The 20,797-nt window shown below is 36.0% G+C and overlaps 1 protein-coding gene across 1 annotated transcript in view; it reads left to right on the forward strand.

The window, feature by feature from the left end:
* QKI (QKI, KH domain containing RNA binding) overlaps positions 1-20,797 on the forward strand; it is a gene marked incomplete at its 5' end in the record, with an annotated part of 132,455 nt that overhangs the window by 17,022 nt on the left and 94,636 nt on the right. The window contains 1 exon segment of the mRNA XM_014589247.2: positions 12,219-12,335. Coding sequence (XP_014444733.1) covers positions 12,219-12,335 — 117 coding nt within the window.

Genomic DNA, 20,797 nt, shown 5'->3' on the forward strand with positions numbered 1-20,797 from the left:
GGGAAAGACTTGAATCTGTTGATTGCTTTGGATAGTACATTTACACAATATTAATTCTTTCACCCTCTTTCACAAATATCTTTACGTTTATTTGTGTCTTAAGTATCTTTTATGTATATTTCATAATTTTCAGTGAAGAGATCTTTCACCTCCTTGGTAAAATTTATTTCTAAGTATTCTTTTTGAGGCTATGATAAATGGTGTTGGTCTCTTAACTTCTTTTTGGGATAAACTTGTTAGTTTATAGACAGAACTGATTTTTGTCCTGCCACTCTGCTGCTTTGTTTATAATGACAGTTTTTGGATAGTTTTGTTTTGTTTTTAGGGTTTTCTATATATAATGTTACACATTTTAATATTAACAATCTATTGCTTGTATGGCTATACACAAGGATAATAGCAAAAACAAGGACTCGAAAAGAATCTTCTAAAATGCCTTGTGTATTCTTACTAATATTGTCATCCTCTCATGTCACAAAACCCTTTCAGCTTTAATATTTTCATTTCAATTGGTTATTTCTTCCTATTTTTCTAATTGTTATTTAGTTCCTAGAATGATAATCATTTCTTTTTCATCTGAGTTCGTTTTTTTTCTTTTCTTTTTGGAGAAATTTTTGCTATTGGGCACGTGCGCTCGCTGGAAAGACAGAGAGACAGCAGGCGAGAAATCAACCCCCCAGGGGGGGATGACCACGCTGCAGTCCCTTCTCCTCTATTCTCTTCTTTAGATCTTGGGCAGGCACACACACGCGCTCGGTGTGAGTTTAAGCCACCAGGTCCAGGACTCGAACTGTGTTCCACTATGTGGGAGTAAGGACATAGCCATTACACCAACTACTGGTCCCCTCATCTGCGTTAGTTTTGAATGATTTTAGCATCTTGACCTTATTATAGATATACTCAAAGAATGATTTACCATGATTTAGGATATCCAAATCATATGGCACCAGTTTCAAACTTTGGTTATAACTGGTTACCAGTTTTCCTTCTTTGCAGCTGCTGGTATTCGTGATCATCTTTCATAGAACTTGTGCATACATGTGCTATGAATAAAAGTGTTTATAGAAGGCCTAGTATGTGTGGCCCAGCTGCACTAGTGCATGCTGGTAGATGCTCCTACTTGGCAATTTGAGGCCATGCGGGAGGCCCAAATTCCATTCCTGGCCCACCTTAAAAGTGGAGTGCAGTGATGTGTGTCTTCCTTCCAGTTACTTTGTGAGGCATAGGCAATAGGATTGCAACATAGGATTTGCCTTCCCACGAAAGGCCTGATATGGGGAATGTTTGTCCAGATAGTTCATGTAGTAATAATGAGACCATGCAAATTAGCAGTTTCTCTAGGAGACATTTTTGGTCACTTAGCTATTGATAGAATTAGTATGAATAGAAAAGGGATAAAACATTTGTTTCTCCAAAAACACAGGGCATTTTGATGCATTCATTCTGCTTTGCTTAAAAACAGTTGTACCGGTAAGTAGTCATGACTCTTATCTAATTTGCCCAAGATGGGCTCACTGATGTGGGCTAGATTAGAGGTGGCCCATTTTTTTTCTTCTAAGTGAAAGATTTTCTCAGCAAATGTACCCACACCGACACTTGCATGTGTATATTTGTTACCTATTATGTTATTTATGATATAATAATGTAAGGTTTATCTAATGTGAATAATTTTAGAAATAGCAGACACAGTATTCGAAAACAGATAATCAGTGTGTTGTTCAAATAGCAATCGAAGGAAGTTTTGTAAATATTTTTACTCTTTCAAAATTTCTCACAGTGATTACTCTTCAACAGTACCTTAAAGTGATTCACTGATGGGACCAGCAGGTGGTGTAATGGCTATGTTGCTGGACTCCCATGTAGTTGACTGCAGTTCGAATCCTGGAGCTGGTAGCTTAAATTCATGCTGGGTGTGTGTACGTGCCTGCCGAAGATCCTGAGAGGAGAATGGAGGAGAAGGGATTGCGGCATGGCCATATCCCCTGGGGGGTGATTTCTCACTTTCTCTCTCTTGTCTCTCTCTCTGTCTTTCTGGCGAGTGTACGTGACCTATAGCAAAAACCTCTCAAAAAAACCGCAAAAAACCAAAAAAAACAAAAAAACCCCAGTGATTCACTGAGATGTTTTTGTAAATCCATTTTATTATCCGTTTTGATAGTGCATCACAAGAGATTCTATCTTTAATTATAGAATTCTTAAAAGGTTACTGTAAAGACTTTTCATAATATTTTACATTTTGTCATTGGGAGAAGTCTATCATTTCTGTATAAAATGAGGTGAGTAGCAATGGATAACATTAGATGTGATAGTTGTTAAGGCTCTTCACAAATTAACATGCCACTTGGCAGAAATATAATTGATGAGTCACAGAGAAGGTCTGTACTTAAATAGTAGGGTTAATGAGTATGATTTTTTTTTTCTTTTTCTTCTTCTTTTGGCCTTTGAAGTTGTATTTAGCTCAGACTGTTTGAAATGACTTTCTTTGAAAGTGTTGTGACATTGTTTTAATTGAATGAAGCTGCAGAACTGGCATGATAAATCAACACAGAATGAATTTTAATGCCAGACAAATGATATTAACTTGGAAATTGGTTGCAGTAGACAAAGCAGCTGCTATGATGATTATTTTTTTCATTCTCTACTTATAACATTTTGAGAAGGATGACCTTGACAGTTTTAATTGTATGAGGATCCCAGTGGTATACACTTTAACATACTTAAGCTCTTGTTTGCTGGTTCTTGGAGTAATAGCAATTAGTTCATTTTTAAAGTTAGGAAAATTTTGTGTCACAGATTTAATGTTTTGGTCTCAACTGGTTGTAAAACATTTTTTTAACTTAGTAAATATTAATTGTAAGGGTTAATTAGCCATGGTTAGAAGTTTTTCTTTCTGTGTTAATCTTAATGTTGTGGTTACAGCAATGTGTGAAAAGGATAGAATGTGCTGAAGAGGGTCCACTAAGTGGTTACGAAGTGTAGATCCACTGGTTTGACAAAAGAATACAGGTCCAAATAATTAGATATTATTAAGTGTTGAAGTATCTTCATTCATAATGCCTATTTCCAGGCTTTTTGTCATATTTGAGATATATGGTGTATAATATAAGAGTTGATTTCGAAAAGGATCTGTATAGAGTATGACTATTAGTAAGGAGTAGCTGGCAAGACTACTTACTATAAGGTAATACATTGAGTAAAGGCATTTTCACAGACTTCCTGAGAGCAGAGAGTGAGTTAGCATCCTTTCCATCGCCCAAATCTGTTTTACTCTTTACCTCTTAACAAGCCTTGAATAAATGTTTTGTTAAATTAAATTTGAAAATGAAAGGCTATTCCCTGTTTTTCTGAAACATACCATCACAAAACAAAGTAGGTGAGTGGTGAGTATTGCTTTTTGGGGGGAGGGGTGCTTATGGATTTTTTTTGTCTACATCTAGGTTTACTGTTTTGGGGAGGGGTGTTATGGACTCTATGACTGTTTAGATAAGCTTAAGTTTAAAAAGTTCCACAAAGGTAGAAAGAGTTTATTAGAGATGAAAATAGGGCTAGGTATGTTCATAGATTTTCTGTGATATTTCTGTTTTCCTTAGATCTTCATTTCAGTCTATTACAACACTAATCTCAAACTCTGAAGTTAATTCTGTTATAGGCCTGTTTAGATTAAAAGGTAGCCTCTCTAAAAGTGTCAGTGGACTTCAGTGTTTGTTAAAGGTTGTCAAGGCATTTCAGATTAGTTGAACAATTCCAATTAAATAGGACACCGTAGAAAAAAATACCTGCTTGAATGCATCAGAAGCCTATAAAGATTGTGCAGTTTTTAGTTAAGGATCCTCAGGAGGTCAGATAATTAAGGATGTAAGCCTGGCTATTGGGGTCTCTTTCTGCCATGGATATATTTGCTGAATCTGGAGGGGGCAGCTGAGAGATTGAGCTTTGAGGGGACAAGGATTAAGAGTCTGTAGTCTGTGGACCCTCTTCAATCCCCTCCTCACCAAGTCTTTGCTTTAAGAGGGGCCATTGATGGGTGTGGTTTGTCAGAATAGGAGTAAACCAGAAGATCCCAGGCCTTCATAGAAATCATACTTCTATTAGAATTGTTTGTCTCAGTAAATGAAATTGTATTTAGATGATCTCAGATTGCTAGTGACAGTTACTACCTGGCAAGAGCTGATATATATTTCTGAAGGAAGGTAATATTTTTATTTCTTTAAGCTGTTTTGTAAGTATATTGTCAATCACACACTAGAAAATAACTAAGTATATACTAGAAGGCAAGATGACTTCAGAAATCTGAAGACAAAACAAAATGATAGAAACAGATGTGTAGAGTAGTATTATCAGACCTAGACTTTATAAAAGCTATGTCTATTATGTGTGAGGAGACAGAATACAAGGCAGAGAAATGGAAACTAATATTTTAATACTATTAACTCAGCAAGTGGGTGCATCAGAAGATTAGAAGCATTTGAAGAGAGAATTGGTAAACAGGAAGATAGCTTAGAAGAAAATAATCATCATGGAGAGGCAGATGGGTGGGAAAAAATAGAATTAGAATTTGAGGGGAATAGGATTAAGCATTTTAAAACCAAAAGAGAGTTATAAGTTTGTGTAATTGAATCCTAAGCATGATGAGTATAAAGAAAACTACACCTAGGAATAGCATAGTAAAAGTGCTAAAAACTAATGATGACAGGGAAATCCTAAAATAGCAAACAGAAGGATCATCTGGTGGCGTAATAGTTCAGGCAACCGAATCTCACATGGCTAACAGCATGGTTAGAGTCCTAGTCCCGGCAATTGAAAAATACCTGGGCACATGTGCCCAAAAATCCCAAGAGGAGAATGATGGAGAAGGGACTGCTGTGCATGGCCGTCCTTCCAGTGGGCGATTTCTCACTTTACCTGCCTCTCTCCCTACTAGCACTCACACACTATAGCAAAAAGTTAAAAACAATACAAAAACAGCCAGGAGGAAATGATCACTTTCAAAGAACCAGCAGGACTTATAGCATACTTCTCAGAAGTATGAGTTGAGTCAGAGGCAGCATAAAGGATCTTTAAGGTGCTGGAGGAAAATAAGTATCAGACTAGAATCTTGCCCAGAAATAAGACATTTCAGATAAGGAAAAATGGAGAGATTTTATCATTACAAGACATTGATTAAAGGAAATGCTGAAGAGTCTTTTTAAGCAGAAGGAAATAACCTTTGTTGGAAAGTCACAGATGCAGAAAGTATAAATAGCAATGGAAATGATAAATATGTTGGTAAATCTAAGTGCTTATCTGTCCGAAGATATAATAATGGACTGTGTCATTTAAGCTGGATTGGAGATAAATGATCTTAAGAATTCTGGGGTCTTTGTATTATATGGAGAAGGAATAGAAAATACAGATGAAGAGTAGTGTTTAATAAGTCAGTGATGTATATTGTGACCTCCACAGTAAACAGGCATTTAATTTACAAGCTAATAGAAGGAAGGGGGGGGGGTAAAAAGAAAGGAAAAAAACCTGCTTACTTGCAGCCCCTCATCTCCATAAACAGACAAGAAAAAGGCAGGAAAGAAAAGGAATAGAAAGAAAACATGTAGAAGGCATGTAGTGTGAAAGTAGGTGTAAACCATATGGTACACACTTTCCAGTTAAAATTTGAGATTGAATGCATAAACAAAATTTGTCTTTATGCTTTTTACCACAGTTCCATTTAAAATATAAAGACAAAGGTTGAAAGTAACAGGATCAAGAAAGATACATCATGAAAAATCAAAACAAAACATTTGTATCTCTATATTAATATTATTGTAGGCTTAAAGGCAAAAGACATTAATTAGAGGTAAAGAGGGACACTTCATAATGATAGAAAATACAATTTTGCATTTGTATATGTCAAATATCATACCTTCTAAACAAATATAAAACACAAAAGAAATGAAAGGTATACACAACTTTCTCACAATAGATTTTGCTTTTCAAGCAGCTATGGAATATTTACAAACATTTACCGTGTTCTTTACTGAAGCAAGTCTGAACAAATATTAATAAACTGATACTTAATATGTTTTCTGATTATGATGTAGGGAGCTAGAATCAGAAACAAAGACAATTAACAAATTCTTATATATGTAAAATGAGAAAAACATTTAAATACTACCTTTCAAAACATGAGATACAGCTAACTCTAGCTTAGGGAGTGTTTGTAAGACTTTAAATGTATACATTAGAAAAGAAAGGGTACAAAACATAACAAACATCCATTTCTGTAGATCAGAATAAGAATACCTGATTAAACCTTAAGAAAACAGAAGGAAGGAAATAATAAAACTAGTAGTAAAAAATCAATGAAAGAGAAGAAAAGACACAATGAAGAGGACCAATATGTCAGTTAACCTTTGCTGCATTAAAACACATCAACTTAAAAACTTAAAATATGCCAAGTTCAGCTCCTTGGTGAGTAGTAATGCCCTGCTTAAGAGAAACTGAATCTCACATGGTGAGATCCTTCTGTCCTTCTCTGCCCTTATCACCCCCACTCCATGTATGGTACTCTGTTATGTATAAAGGGAAAACAAAACAAAACTAACTTTAAGTAAGCGATTGAGTTCCTACTTTTATGATTGGTTCAGGTGAGCAGTTTTGTTTTACATCAGCAGTCACTTAAATCAGACAGCTCTGCTTTTGGGAGTTACGTGGCTGTAGCCATTGATGTCACTGGGTCATGGGTCTTTCATTTCCCAGCTGTTAGTTCAAGCATGCTTACTTGAGAATAATAGAATTCTAATATATTGGAACCACATTACACTGACAGTAGGCTTTTAACTGGCATATAATTCTTTCTGTTGATACTGCATTGTATTGCCTGAACAGGTAACAGTGCAAGCCCAGATTCAGGGTGTGGGAGGAGGTGCAGATTTATATTTTAAGTGGCACAGATGTATGGACAGGTAGAGAACTATGGCCATTTTGGAAATCAGTCTATCTTATTCAGCTAAAGCAAAAGTAGGTTCTTTGGGGAGACTGGATGGCTAATCAAGAAGAAAACATAGACAAACAATCATGAATGAAAAAGGAACATCACTTTAAATCTTAAAAGTGTTTAAAAGAAAAATTAGACATGAACTTTAAGTGAAAAATATAAAATTTTAGACAAAATGGACAGATTTCTAGATAAACACAGTTGACCAAAAGTAACATAGGAAGGAATAGAAAATCTGAACTATGGAAACTTTTTTTATAATTAAAAACCTTCCAACAAGAAAACCCTAGACTCATGTAACTTCACTGATGAATTCTGTTCAATATTTAGGGTCTTTTAAAAGCTTATCCAAAGAGTAGAAAAAGAGTGAATATGTCCCAACATTTTTCAAAATTATATAATCTTGATGCCAAAATCTGTGAAGCACATTGTGAATGACAAAAATTACATGCCATATCTGTTCATCAATGTAAACTTTTAAAAAAGTATGAAAATGCTAGGAAATAATCTAGAAATTTATGAAAAGAATAATACATCATGATCAAATTGAATTTATTTTAAAGAATATGAGGTTAGTGTAATATTTGACAGTTAGAATCTACTGTATTAACAGAATTAAGACTATTTTGAATGTTTCAATAGATATTAAAAAAAAATAAATGTAGCTATCCACTTGTGATTTAAAGAAAACTCTTAGCAAATTAGGGAATGGAGGGAATTTTTTTTTAATCTGATAAAAACGCAGCTATAAAAAGTGTACAGACTACTGCAAACTTTATGATGAACTGTTGAAATCTTTAGTTTTGAAATCTGAAGTAAGTTGGGGATGATACACTCTTATTTGACTGTAGCCTCAAGATATGCTGGCTAGCTCCATAAGAATAGCAAGAAAAATTGAAACAGTTTTAAAGCAAGGAAAGTAAATAAATACAACTGTCATTTGCAATTTATATGAGTATTTACATAAAGAATATGAAGAATCTACAGAACTTATGAGAATCATAATAAAATAGAATTTCTTTTGTTGGTTACAAGGCTGATAAAGAGAAACCAATAATGTGATCATATACCAGAAACTGAAAGTGGAATTTAAAAAATATGGTATATAATAGTAGACAAAACTTCTGGGAATGAATCTAACCAAAAATGAATAGGCACTCAGAAGAACTTTACATTAAAGAGAAAAACCAAAGGTGACTTGACTTAACCAAATGCAGAAATTATACCATGTTCATGGTTTTGAAATCTCTATTGTAGTCATGTATTGATCCCAGTGAATCTCTGCAAGTATTATTTTAGAAATTGGTAGCTTATTATGGACTATATTAGAAATGCAAGGGCCAGGAATAGCAAAGATACTCTTGAAGAAAAGCAAGGTAGAACTTTCTGTCTTTTAAAGGTACAGTAGTTAACAGTGTGATATTCAAGCAAAGATAAATATATTGAAAGAATAAAGAGCTGTGAAATAGACCTATATGGATGTCTGTTTATGACAATTATGACACCACAGAGCAGTTGGAAAAGGATGGTCTTTTCAGTAAAATGTGCTAGAATATTTGGATAGAAAATAATAAAGAGGGGCAAGCTGATGGCATAGCAGTTATATCATTGGATTCCTATTTGGCTGACTGTGGTTTGGGTCCTGGACCCAGTGGCTTGAAAATCACATCGGGCACATGCGAGTGCTTGCCCAAGATCTTGGGAGGAAAAGAGATTCGAGTATTTGGCTATCTCCTGTGGGCGTAATTTCTCACTTTCTCACTTCTCTGTCTCTCTCTTTGGCTAGCACACATGCCCTAAGGCAAAAATCCTCTTAACAAAACAAAAAAAAAGGGACCAGCTTGTTAACATTGCTGAATTACCACGTAGTTGACTGCAATTCGATTGGCAGACTTAGACCCGTTGGCTTAAAACTCACACCCGGCGTGTGTGCATGAATTTCCAAGATCCTGAGAAGAGAATGAAGGAGAAGGGATTGCGGTGTGACCATCCCCCCTGGAGGGTGATTTCTTGCTTTCTGTCAGTCTCTCCAGCCAGCACATGTGCCCTCTAGCAAAAATCTCTTGGGGGAAGAAAAAGAAAAAGAAAGTTGTCTTATACACATATACCAGTTTCGTGGATGCTGTGGACATTTACTGGAAACCATAGTAATAAAGCTTGAAAAAGACAATATGGGATACCTCGATGACCTTGGTGTGGAGAAAGACTTCTTTGGAACAGAACGTAGAAAACACTAATCATAAAGAGAACAATAACTTGAACTACGTTAAAATCAAGTCTTTGTCATCATACACTATTAAAGAGGGAGAAAGTAAACAGAGGGTGGGAAAAGATACATTTTTCAGCTTATTCAGCAATTAGAGGTATTGTAATTTATACATTTAATGAATGTACCAGAATGACGTAAAAAATATACCCACTAGCCATTTGAGGTTTTGGGGAGGAGACAGAGCAAAACATTTTAATTTTGTTCTGTTGGGGGCATAATGTGTACAGTAATATCTACTATATTTATTTATTTATTTATTTATTTTGGTTTAAAAAAATTCTTTATCCAGCAGAGTATTATTTCTTTTTTTTTTTTTGGAAGAGGTTTTTATGCTATAGGGTGAGTGTGCTAACCAGAAAGAGAGACAGAAGGTGAGAGATCACCCTCCAGGGGGGATGGCCATGCCTCAATTTCTTCTCCTCTTGGGATCTTGGGCACACATGCACATGCGCCTGGTGTGAGTCTAAGCCACCGGGTCCATGACTCGAACTGCAGTCGACTACATGGGAGTCCAGCGACATAGCCACTATGCCAACTGCTGGTCCCAGAGTATTATTTCTTAAGGATCAGTTGTTTGTTCTGCTTCTTTACCTTGTACTATCTCTTTCATGTTAGAGGTCTTTGGTGAACCTTGTCTGTTCTTGAGTATATTTGAGTATAAAGTACTGCACAGTTGAATTAGAAGCTTATGCTCACAAACAGAGCATGTCCACTACAGGCTTCTATGTGAGGTAATTACCTCAAGAACAACCTTTGAGATGGTGGTCAAATGCTGCAACTTGAAAGTCTTTTCTCTGGAATGTTTTAATTTTTCTGGAGACAAAAACTCTAGATTACCTGCAAGTTAGGTGCCTGGTTATTGGTGTTCTCTCTGTTATTTTCACATTTTCTTTATTGTTTTCTGCAGAATTCAGGTATCTGAGTGTAGAGTTTCTCTGGATTTTTGTAGGGCAAATTTTCTATTGATGATACCCCCTTCTAAAACATGCTATATGAAATTGTAAAGGCCTGAGGTTTCCTAAGGAAATTTGTACTGGACTTGGTAGGCTATTAATTGTTGATTATATGTCATACTTTGTACAGGCCTTTGTATTGTGCTTTGTGTACACATGCACATTCACTCATCACTGCAGTTAGCATTATCTTCTCTGTGTAATTGATGTTTGCTTGGTGTGACATTCAAATTCTAATTTATAATTCATATTTGAACTCAGATACCAGGTAGAGTCTGTGTCCTTTCAAACTTTGAATACTTGATCTATTGTATACTACTTGAATTTATTCAGATTGGAAATGTGGGAAGGTCAAGTTGACTTGTGATTCTAAATTACAAGTGAGTATCTTGTTAAAATGTATAATGGGATTTTAGGTTGAATAAAGAGGTAGATATTATATCCTGAGGGCAGTATACATGCAAAGATAAAGGGCTTTATTTGAATATAAAGACGTGGTTTGGGCAAATTTCAGAACCTGTGATCTAGTAGAGCTAGCTCAAATACCCATAGCTCTAAAGCTGTAGTTCTCAAGATGAGATGAAAGGAATTGTGTCAGAATCCCTTCCAGGGAGTGATGGCTGTCTTCATTTGAGACTCACTTTCTAAGATGTGGCAGTACTGGTGAACAACTTTGTGAGGCCAGGTAGGAACAATTAGAGTGCCAGAAATTGAAGAAGTACCCAGCATCTTAAGCCTGGAATTTCTAGCATGTTATTTTTATGTAATGATACACTAACAATAAGATAAATTTAGGAAAGAAGTGAATAACTTGGTATGCTTAAGAGAATCAGTATCTATTTGGTTAAGTAAATGAAAACTGCTAATGATTTTTTTGTGGAACTGATGCTAAACACTTTTTGTTTTTCGGTCATTTATGTAGATGTCATGTGTCCTAGACCTATCTCAGTTAATAACAGAAATAGTCAAGTCTAGGTAATTTATAAAGAGTAGAGGTTTATTTAGCTGAAGGTTTTGGAGATCAAAAGTTAAAGGGCTGCTTCTGGTGAAGGTCCTCATATTGATGGTGACTCTTCAGAGTCCCCAGGGTGGTGCAGGGCATCACATGTCAAAAGCTGGAGCAGAGCATGTATTCGTGTCTCTGTTCCTATAATGCTACCAGGAATCAGTACTGAGGGCTGCATCATGATGACCTCATCTAATCCCAGTTACCTCCCAAAGGTCTTCTCTTTCAGCACCAGAGTTGGACAAAGTCTGACCTCTTAACTCTTTTATGAAGGCCTACCAAATTTCAACATGTCAACTTCTTGAGGGACACATTCAAACCATGGCAACATGTGAATGCTTTTCAGTATTCATAGACTGTTCTTTCGATTGACCTTTTTTTTTTTTTTTTTTTAAGAGAGATTTTTGCTATAGGACGTGTGCGCTTGCCAGAGAGACAGACAGACAAAAAGCAAGAAATCATCCCCTGGGGGCTAACCATACCGCAGTCGTTTTTGACCTGTTTTCCTCTTGGGGTTTTGGACATGCACACAAATGCGGCTTCCAGGTCTGGAGCTCAACCACGGTCAACTATGTGGGAGTCCATGACATAACCATTATGCCGTATGAGGTCCCCTGATTGACCTTTATAAAAACTTACATACAAATATTAGAAGTTTTGCTTCATTATGAAAAAGACAGTTGGAAAATTTGTGGAAAGGATTCTCATTTATACTCTGGTTTAGATAACATACTGATGAACAGTTCAGTATAGTATCTGTTTAACTGGATACAGTTTTTCAAAATTCACTTTGTATTAATACATATAAATATTTTATGCAAAACAATGAACTATTGTAATTATACCTCAAACTTGGCCAGAAATTGATGAAGTCTCTGTTTTATTTCAACTTAGTATTAAAGAATTTAATGTGAATAATAACATACACACACACATACATGCTTTAAAATAATAATAAGAATAATCATAAGAACTATAATTTCCAGCAAGTAAATAATATGTGGTGACTTTTTTCCCCAGTTTAATTTTGTTGGAAGAATCCTTGGACCTAGAGGACTTACAGCCAAACAGCTTGAAGCAGAAACAGGATGTAAAATAATGGTCCGAGGCAAAGGCTCAATGAGAGATAAAAAGAAGGTAAGTCCGTGAAAACGGGACAGATCTCTATATCAGTAATTTATTATGTTTTTGCATTCTAACAATTAAACATCCAGAATTTTTGTGCATAAAAACCTGTATTCTGTCAGAAACTTGTGAACTTTTTAGAGATATTGTCATAATTTTCCATAATTAATTCACTTGTAAACTAAATAATTCATCATGTTAACTGACCTTAATATTTAAAATACTACAGATGAACATGCATTGGAAATAATTAATTTGAATGGCTATCGTATGTTTGATATTATGGTAAGTGAATTCTGTGAAGAATTTTTATGTCAATTTATAACATCGAGAATGTCCTCCATGATTAAAATCATCTTTTTTTACACTGTAGAGTACTCCATGTACTCTTTCTTTTTTTAAAGAAAGATTTTTGCTATAAGGTGTATGTATTCACTGGAGACAGAGAGACAGAAAGTGAGAAATCACTTCCCGGGGAGATGCCACACCATAATCCCTTCTCACTCATTCTCCTCCCCGGATTTTGAGCATGCATGTGCATACACCTGGTGTGAGTTCGAAGCTGCTGGGTCTTGGATTCAAACTACGGTCAACCATGTGGGAGTCCAGCAATGTAACTGTTACACCGTCTGCTGGTCCCACTCTCTTTTGTACTCTTAAAAGTAACAGAAGTAAAATGAAAATGAAGGCTGCTTGGGTTTGGACAGTGGTGCGGTGGTAATTTATGTAATGCTTTGTGAGGCTGACCCACATTGAAAGGTTTTGGGTTTGTGCCTGGAGACATCCCTGAATGCACTGGGTACAAGCATGGCCATTATCCAGGGCTGGCTAAAGCTGGGGGTGGATCATGGCATGAAGATTCTGTTGGGTGCCTTCCTTCTTCCTTTTTACCTGCCTTTCTGTCACTTTTGCTTGCTCATGGAAGAAAGAAATAAGGTTTTAAGAAAAAGATAAACAAAAAAACCTTTTCGAATGGAAAGTGCTCTTATTTGTTGCTTGGGCGTTATTTTGGTAAAAACGTGGTTAACCGAGAGAAAAAAAATAATTGGTACAATAAATGAAGCTGATGGGGGTTTTAGAAAGGAAAAGCTGTTTGGCATTAAGCTTTTTTAGAATTGCCAATATGTATGAAAAAGGTAGAAGACTAGAAAATAAATCTTAATTTATTGATTGCCTAGTTCACATTTAATAAAAATATGATAAAATGCTATTTGCTGATCTGAACCCTCCAGAAAGCTAGTATGATCATGCAAGAACAGACTGTGTCTGTTTCATGGAGTATTTCTTTGGTGCTTGGTGAGTACCTGGTCTAAAGTAATCAGTAGGAAAAATACCTATGAAAGGAATGACTGGTTCAGCTAACTGAAAAGCAGAAATATACCTTGCTCCATCCCCCTCTAAAAGGTTTTGAAAAAAGGGAAAATTGTAAACACTGTGTGCTTTCATTCTTTTGGGAAGGTGCTAAGTTGCTGGATTTAAGCAAACAGTTAATAACACAGTACTTAATATACCACTTTAATTTTCACTCTCAGATTGTATTCAGCATTATAGAGAGACTCAGTAGCATCATGGAACCTAAGAACTACAGTCAGACTTCATAAGAGACTGCTCAGGGCTTGGACAATTACTGGGAACTTTTCTCTATACTAAGTAGCATAAGGCAGTGCTGATCTATAGCAGGCAGACAATATTCTCTATCTCCAAAAATGAATATAACGTAATAGGACATGGTTTGAAAATATTTTGCAAATGATAGTACTTTTTCTATGCATAAGTCTTCCGATTTGTATTGTGTACTTTGTGTCAAGCATTATTCCTCCAAGTATCTTACATACATTTGTTTTAATTACCCATGGTTTTATTATTCCTATTTTTAGGGGAGAAGTTGAGACTCAGGAAAGTTTAGTAATTTGTCACCAGAGACATGCCACATTACTTTCTAATTATAAACTTTTTTAGATTTTAAGTTAGTATTTATTTATTTATTTATTTAATATCACATTTAATCACATCTGTCTTTATAGTGTGTAACATTCCTTTTTCTAGCACAGTCACCATACATATCAGTCAAGACAAAGACATTACTGTACACATCATTATCAGCAAATAGCTTTTCATTTTTTTTGTCAGTTAAGTATACTTTTTTATTCTTCTCCTGTTTCCCTCCTTCCCTATATCCCTCCATTACCCACCCCTATATTACCCCATCCTTACTATCTCTAGTATCTACTATTGCCTTACCTGCTACGATACCTTCCAAACTTTCAGTTTCTGCCATAGAGCGTAGATAATCAGTATATATTGAGTGGGGACATGCTGAGTCTTTTATAGTCTGACTTGCTTTGCTTAGCATTAAGTCTTCCATATTCGTCCACTTTGTGTTAAATATTAGGGTTTCTTTTTTTATGGCTGAGTAGTATTCCATAGAGTACATATGCCACATTTTCTCAATCTGATCATCTATTTTTGGACATTTGGGTTGATTCCATGTCCTAGCGATTGTAAATAATGAGGCAATAAACATGGATGTGCAAGTGTTTTTCCAATTGACGGTTTTTCTATCATTTGGGTAAATAGCTAAATGTGGAGTTACTGTGTCATATGGTAGTTCAGTTAATAAGTTTCTAAGAAATATCCATATCATTCTCCAAAGCGGTTGTACTAATTTACATTCTCACCAACAGTGCAGGAGAGTTCTTTTTTCACCACAGCCCCTCACCAGCACTTATCATTATTTATCTTCTTAATTTTAGCCATTCTGACTGGGGTTTAGCGGTATCTCATTGTGGTTTTCATTTACCTTTCCCTTATGATAAGAGGTGTTGAGCGTGTTTTCATAGACTTTTTGCCATTTGTATGTCGTCTTCAGAGAGACGTCTATCCAGCTCTTTGTCACGTTTTAATTTGATTGATTTTGTGTATGTATGTGTGTGTAAGCTGCTTGAGTTCCTTGTATATTCAGGTTGTCAGTCCCATACCTGAGGTATAATTTTTGTTAGTGGTGAGAGATAAGGATCTAGTTTCATTCTTCTGCAGGTTGATAATCCAGTTCTCCCAGCACCATTTGCTGAAGAGATTTCTTTTTCCCTAAACTTTTTCTAAGAACGGTATCAGCTTCAAAAATACTAGAACAACCTGAATACTGGGTAATGTAAATGTTGATTCTGAGGTTTTTATAAGTATGTTTTGTAAAATTTCTCTGAAATTTTTTTTTCTTTCCCCTTAGTGATAATATACTTGAATAAGTATGATGGGGAAAACCAAAATATACTTCCTAGTCTGACACCACTCAGTGCAGTATTTTGACACCCAATGTGTGGGCATTTTTCCTCACACATCAAGTAATGAGTTCTCCATGGGACACCAACTAAGTCCTCTATAATTCAGTTCTGATACTATCTAGGTGATGTGTGCTTATGGCCAACTGACTATAAATCTATTTTCCCATGAGCCCTTCCTTGGGTTTGATGAATTTGCTAGAGTGCTTTACATAACCCAAGGAAACATTTTGCTTATGTTTATTCATTTATTATAAACGATATTACAGAGGATATAGATGAACGACCAGATGGAAGAGGTAGGTGCACAGTATAGTGTCTGGGAGAAGGGGTGTATAGCTCTCCAAACACAGAATTACTAGGTCCATGGACATGATTGATTACATCACTGACCATTGGTGGCCCTCTCAATATTCATCCTCTCCCCACTCCCCAGAGGTAAAGGGCGGAACTGAAAGTCTCACTGATTATATAGTTGGTTACCTCTGCAGCTAGGCCCCATTCTGAAGCTATACAGCAGCCTCCAGCAGTTAGTTATCTCTTTAGTATATAGAATACACGTATTACTTTGGAAAATCCAAGAGGTTTAAGAGCTGTGTACCAGGAAACTAAGACTAAATCCTGCATGTCTTATCAATCATAATATATTATTACTCCTTTGTTTTTTCAGGAATGTTTCCTGAAGTATTTAATCCCATATTTTCTAATAGAAAACTATACACTTGAGCTAATTACAGATGCTAGGGAAGATTGTTGTGGAGTGATTTATTAAAGGGTAAACAACAGTCTACCTTTTGGGGCGTCTGTGTGAATGGTCTTTGCAGGAGAAACAATTTGCAGATTTGTCTTAAGAGTCCTAAAGTCTTCAGGTCTTCTCTGAGGCCTCCTCTATCATAAGTAAGAGAGGGCTAAGTACCATGCTTAAGAGTGTCTGCTTTTCACCCTTTATTATTGTCCTGCTCCTCCCAGCCAATCATATGTGGTAATGGGTGCAATGTTTTTAGTTGATTAAAACCAGATCAGTTCAAATGTTGTCTTTTTCTTTTCTTTTCTTTTTTTTTTGGCTGAAAGGATATCATTTACTGAATTAAATAATACAATTTTGTATTGGTACTTGATATAAAAGACACTTTGCATTAGGTCACCACAAGCAGTTTTATATATAACCATAAACAGTAAAAGAACACAAGAAAGTTTTTGTGTGATCTCAGAGGTATCCTGTCTTTACTCAGAAGAAAACAAAATGTTTTTCAAAGTTAAAGCTATAAGAACCAGCAGTTAGCATAATGGCTATGTCGCTGGACTCCCATGTAGTCGACCGCGGTTCACGTCCCGGACCCGGTAGCTCAAAACTCACGCCGGGTGCATGTGTGTGCGTGCCCAAGATCCCGAGAGGAGAATGGAGGAGAAGGGATTGTGGTGTGACCATCCCCCCTGGGGGGTGATTTCTTGCTTTCTGTCTCTCTGTCTGTCTCTGTCTGGCGAGTGCATGCGCCCTATAGCAAAAACCTCTCAAAAAAAAAAAAAAGTTAAAGCTATGAAGTTCCTAGAAATACAAAACACTTTAAGCAAAAACTTTTTAAGAAAAAAGGACATTTTCTCATCTTCTACTCATGGCATGAATTTAAATTCTTTCCAATGGCACCAAAACTCCTCTATTCAGCTGTTATAGGGTACATGAACTCGCCAGAAAGAGAGAGAGACAGAAAGCGAGAAATCAGCCCCCAAGGGGGATGGCCACGGTGCAGTCCCTTCTCCTCCGTTCTCCTTTTGGGATCTTGGGAATGCACACACATGTGCCCAGCATGAGTTTAAGCCACCAGGTCCAGGACTCAAACTGCAGTTGACTACATGGGAGTTCAGTGACATAGCCATTATGCCATCTACTTGTCCCCATATTTAAAAAAAATAATAATTTTATTTATTAAATTTAATTATTATACATTTAATTGCTAAACATAATTTAGATTGTAAAGAGCCTTTACCCAGCATGACACAGATCTCAGTTGTATTTTCTTGAGATCTGTAGAGATTCAGCAATTTTAATTAGAACTGTGCTTGAACTGATGTAATGTATGCTCGTGATCAAGAGGCCATGGTAGGGCTGATGGAATCAACCACTGTCACTATTTGCAGTAGCTTATTTTGACTGTGTGACAACTTTGGGAAATAGTTATTCTCTTGTAACAGGAATGGAAGCCTAAAGGAGAAAGTAATTATTCCCTCATTTCTAGCTAAAAACTATACTAAATAGAAACATATATTTCACTGGACATTTGAAATTAACTGTACAAATTATTCTTGTCAAAATTCAGGCTTTGCATTTAAACTAAAATCAATAATAAAGATTTAATTCAGTTTTTTAACTTAACATTTGTTTCCCAAATACATTTTGCCACAGTCTCCTTTTTTTTATAGTTAACCGTATAGTTCCTTAAGGAACTACAGTGTTTTGTATAACATGTATAAACTGTTATTAGAGGGGCATAAATAATTGCTAATAAAGGTGGAAGTCTTTAATTCTGTCTTGAAAGACTTGTCTAAGCAGAACATTTTGTAATAACATTTTTTAACATGCTCCTTTTCATGTACATTACAAAGTTTTCTTACGTATCTCTTGTGGCAGAGATTTCTTAGCCCTGTTTCTTTCATTTCTCTGCTCAAGGTCTATTTTAATTAGTTAGCTATAATATGTGATACTTTTAGAAAGGTACCAAGTCTTTTGAAAAATAAAAATACACCTGTAATTCTTTCTAGAGATTACCTCTCATTTACTATTTTTGTATGTCTATTTGTAGATTGTTTTTTATACACGTATACAGGCATACACATATATTACAGAAAGCGGATTCTGTTGTACATGCTACTTTATTTTTTATTTGCTACAGGGTGCATGTACCTGCCAGAAAGAGAGAAAGGGAGAGAGCACCCTCCAAGTGCATGGTGACACTGAGTCCCTTCTCCTCCATTCTTCTCTCAGGATTCTGGGTGTGCTCGCACATGAATCTGGTGTGTTTTCCAAGCCACGGGGTTTGGGATTTGTACCATGAAGTCAGCCATGTGGAATCCAGCTGCTTGAACCACTACCCCACCAGCTGGACCTATACATGATGTTTCTTTATAGTCAGCAGTGTGTCTCTTGGAACTCTAGCATGTCCCATGTCTGTTCACCAAATAATTGAACTTTTTGTCTTATACATTGTGCTGGTGATAGGAAAGCACAGTGCAGGAAGTTTTAAGTCAATATTGATAGTGAGATACAAAATAAAATTCTTTAATTTGAGGGAAGGAGGGACTCAGCATTTTTCATTTTTATGAAATATACTGCTATTGTTCCAACACTTTGAAGCAGGTTAAATTAATTCAGTTTTTAGTTGACATAACCAAGTGACTTTGACAACTAGTAGTAGAACATAAAATACAAGTATGGCTCCAGATTGCCTCTTTTATTGTTCTTGTTGAAAACTTAGATCTCTGACGAGCTTTAGCCTGGTTGTAGTTTACTTTAAAAAAACAAAAAACAAAAAAAAAAAGAAAAAAGAAAAAAACCCCAGTGTTTTCATTATGGAAAATTTTAAACACTAGTAAGATAAATAATCAGTGAGCTGTCATTTGCCCATCACTCTGGGTCAGCACTGTCTCCTTTCTGTCTGTCAGTTCATTAGAGGAGCAAATTCCACACATAGGATTTTAATTATAAATATTTTATCAAATATCTTTAAAATGGACTATTTAATGATACCATCTTTCTAAAGATGCCTTAGGACATGTGCCCTTACCCGAGAGAGAAAAGACAGAGAGAGGCAATGAGAGGGCAAGTGAGAAATCAACACTCCTCACCTCTCCTCAGGGAGCATGGCCATGCCATAGTCCCTTCTCTTCCATTGTCCTCTTGGGATTCTGGGCATACATGTACATGTGACCAGCATGTTTTGTAGGTCTGGGACTCATACTGAGAAGTTGGCCATGTTGATACCCTGTGCTGCAACTACCACACCACCTACTGGCCTCTTAAGTGTTCTTTTAAAAAAAGTTTGAGCATCCTAATGAGGATCTTCTATATACATTGCAGATGATTGGTGGCTCTCTTAAGCCATTGTCCCATTCACTCCATTTCTCATTCTTGGGATTTGTTTGTTAACTATTGAATGATTTGTCCTGAAGAATTTCCATGGATTTGCTAGTATTTCCACAGTGGTTTTAATAATTTATCTCTTTGTCTTATATTTCTTGTAAAGGTGATAGTGACAAAGGTTTAATCAGATTCAGATCTCCTGTTTTCTCTTTGGTCTTTTGAAAGAATATTTTCTAAGTAGTGTAATGAGGTGGTATATTAAGTCTGATGTTCCCTGTCTATAATTTAAACAATCATTGTTGATTATTTTCTGGGTCTTTTATTTTGGTAGGAGTTTGCAAAATAACTGTATTTGTTTTCTTATTAAGTCTAGATACAGTTTTTGTAAGAAAGACTGAATAAATTCTTAGTTGCTTACTCACTAGTTTTTAGTGAATTGGTTTCCAGGAATCCTCCAAAGTTGAAGAGTTGCGTTTTTTGTTTTGTTTTCTCAGCATTATGACTGCATTTAAAAGGTTTTGATAGGTTTTAGTTTATTACAGTTGTTATTTTCAACTGGTACTTAAGTGGTTTGGCTATTGGGGGCCTCTTCAGGTTGCTTTCTAAATATTTCTAAATCCTTTTTTTATTTATTTAATTTCATTTGTTATTGTTGTTATTATTTTTAATTTGATCACACAGAGAAAGAGAGAGAAAGTGAGAAAGCAAGCCACCAGGTCCAGGACTTGAACCACAGTTGGCTATGTGGGAATTCCATGCCTTTAACCACCATACCACCTGCTGGCCCCATTTCTAAATCCTTTTGACAAAATCGTGATAGTTTAGGGATAGTAACTTTGCTTTCTGGTATGATATGATAATTTAGACTCATTTTGTAAGATTTCCCCTCTTGGAATTAGCATATTGCATAATGGTTATGTCCCTGGACTTCCATGTAGTCAACTGTGGTTCGAGTCCCGGACTCAGTGGCTTAAATTCCGGCCTGGCACATATGTGTGCATGCCCAAAATCCCTAGAGGAGACTGAAGAAGAAGGGATTGCTGTGTGGCTACCCCTTCCTCTGGAGGGGGGTGATTTCTCGCTTCATGTTTCTCTGTTTTTGGTGAGTATATGCTCCCTAT

The sequence above is a fragment of the Tupaia chinensis genome, unplaced genomic scaffold (assembly GCF_000334495.1).
Source record: "Tupaia chinensis unplaced genomic scaffold, TupChi_1.0 Scaffold000346_1, whole genome shotgun sequence".
In the NCBI taxonomy this organism is placed as follows: Eukaryota; Metazoa; Chordata; class Mammalia; order Scandentia; family Tupaiidae; genus Tupaia; species Tupaia belangeri.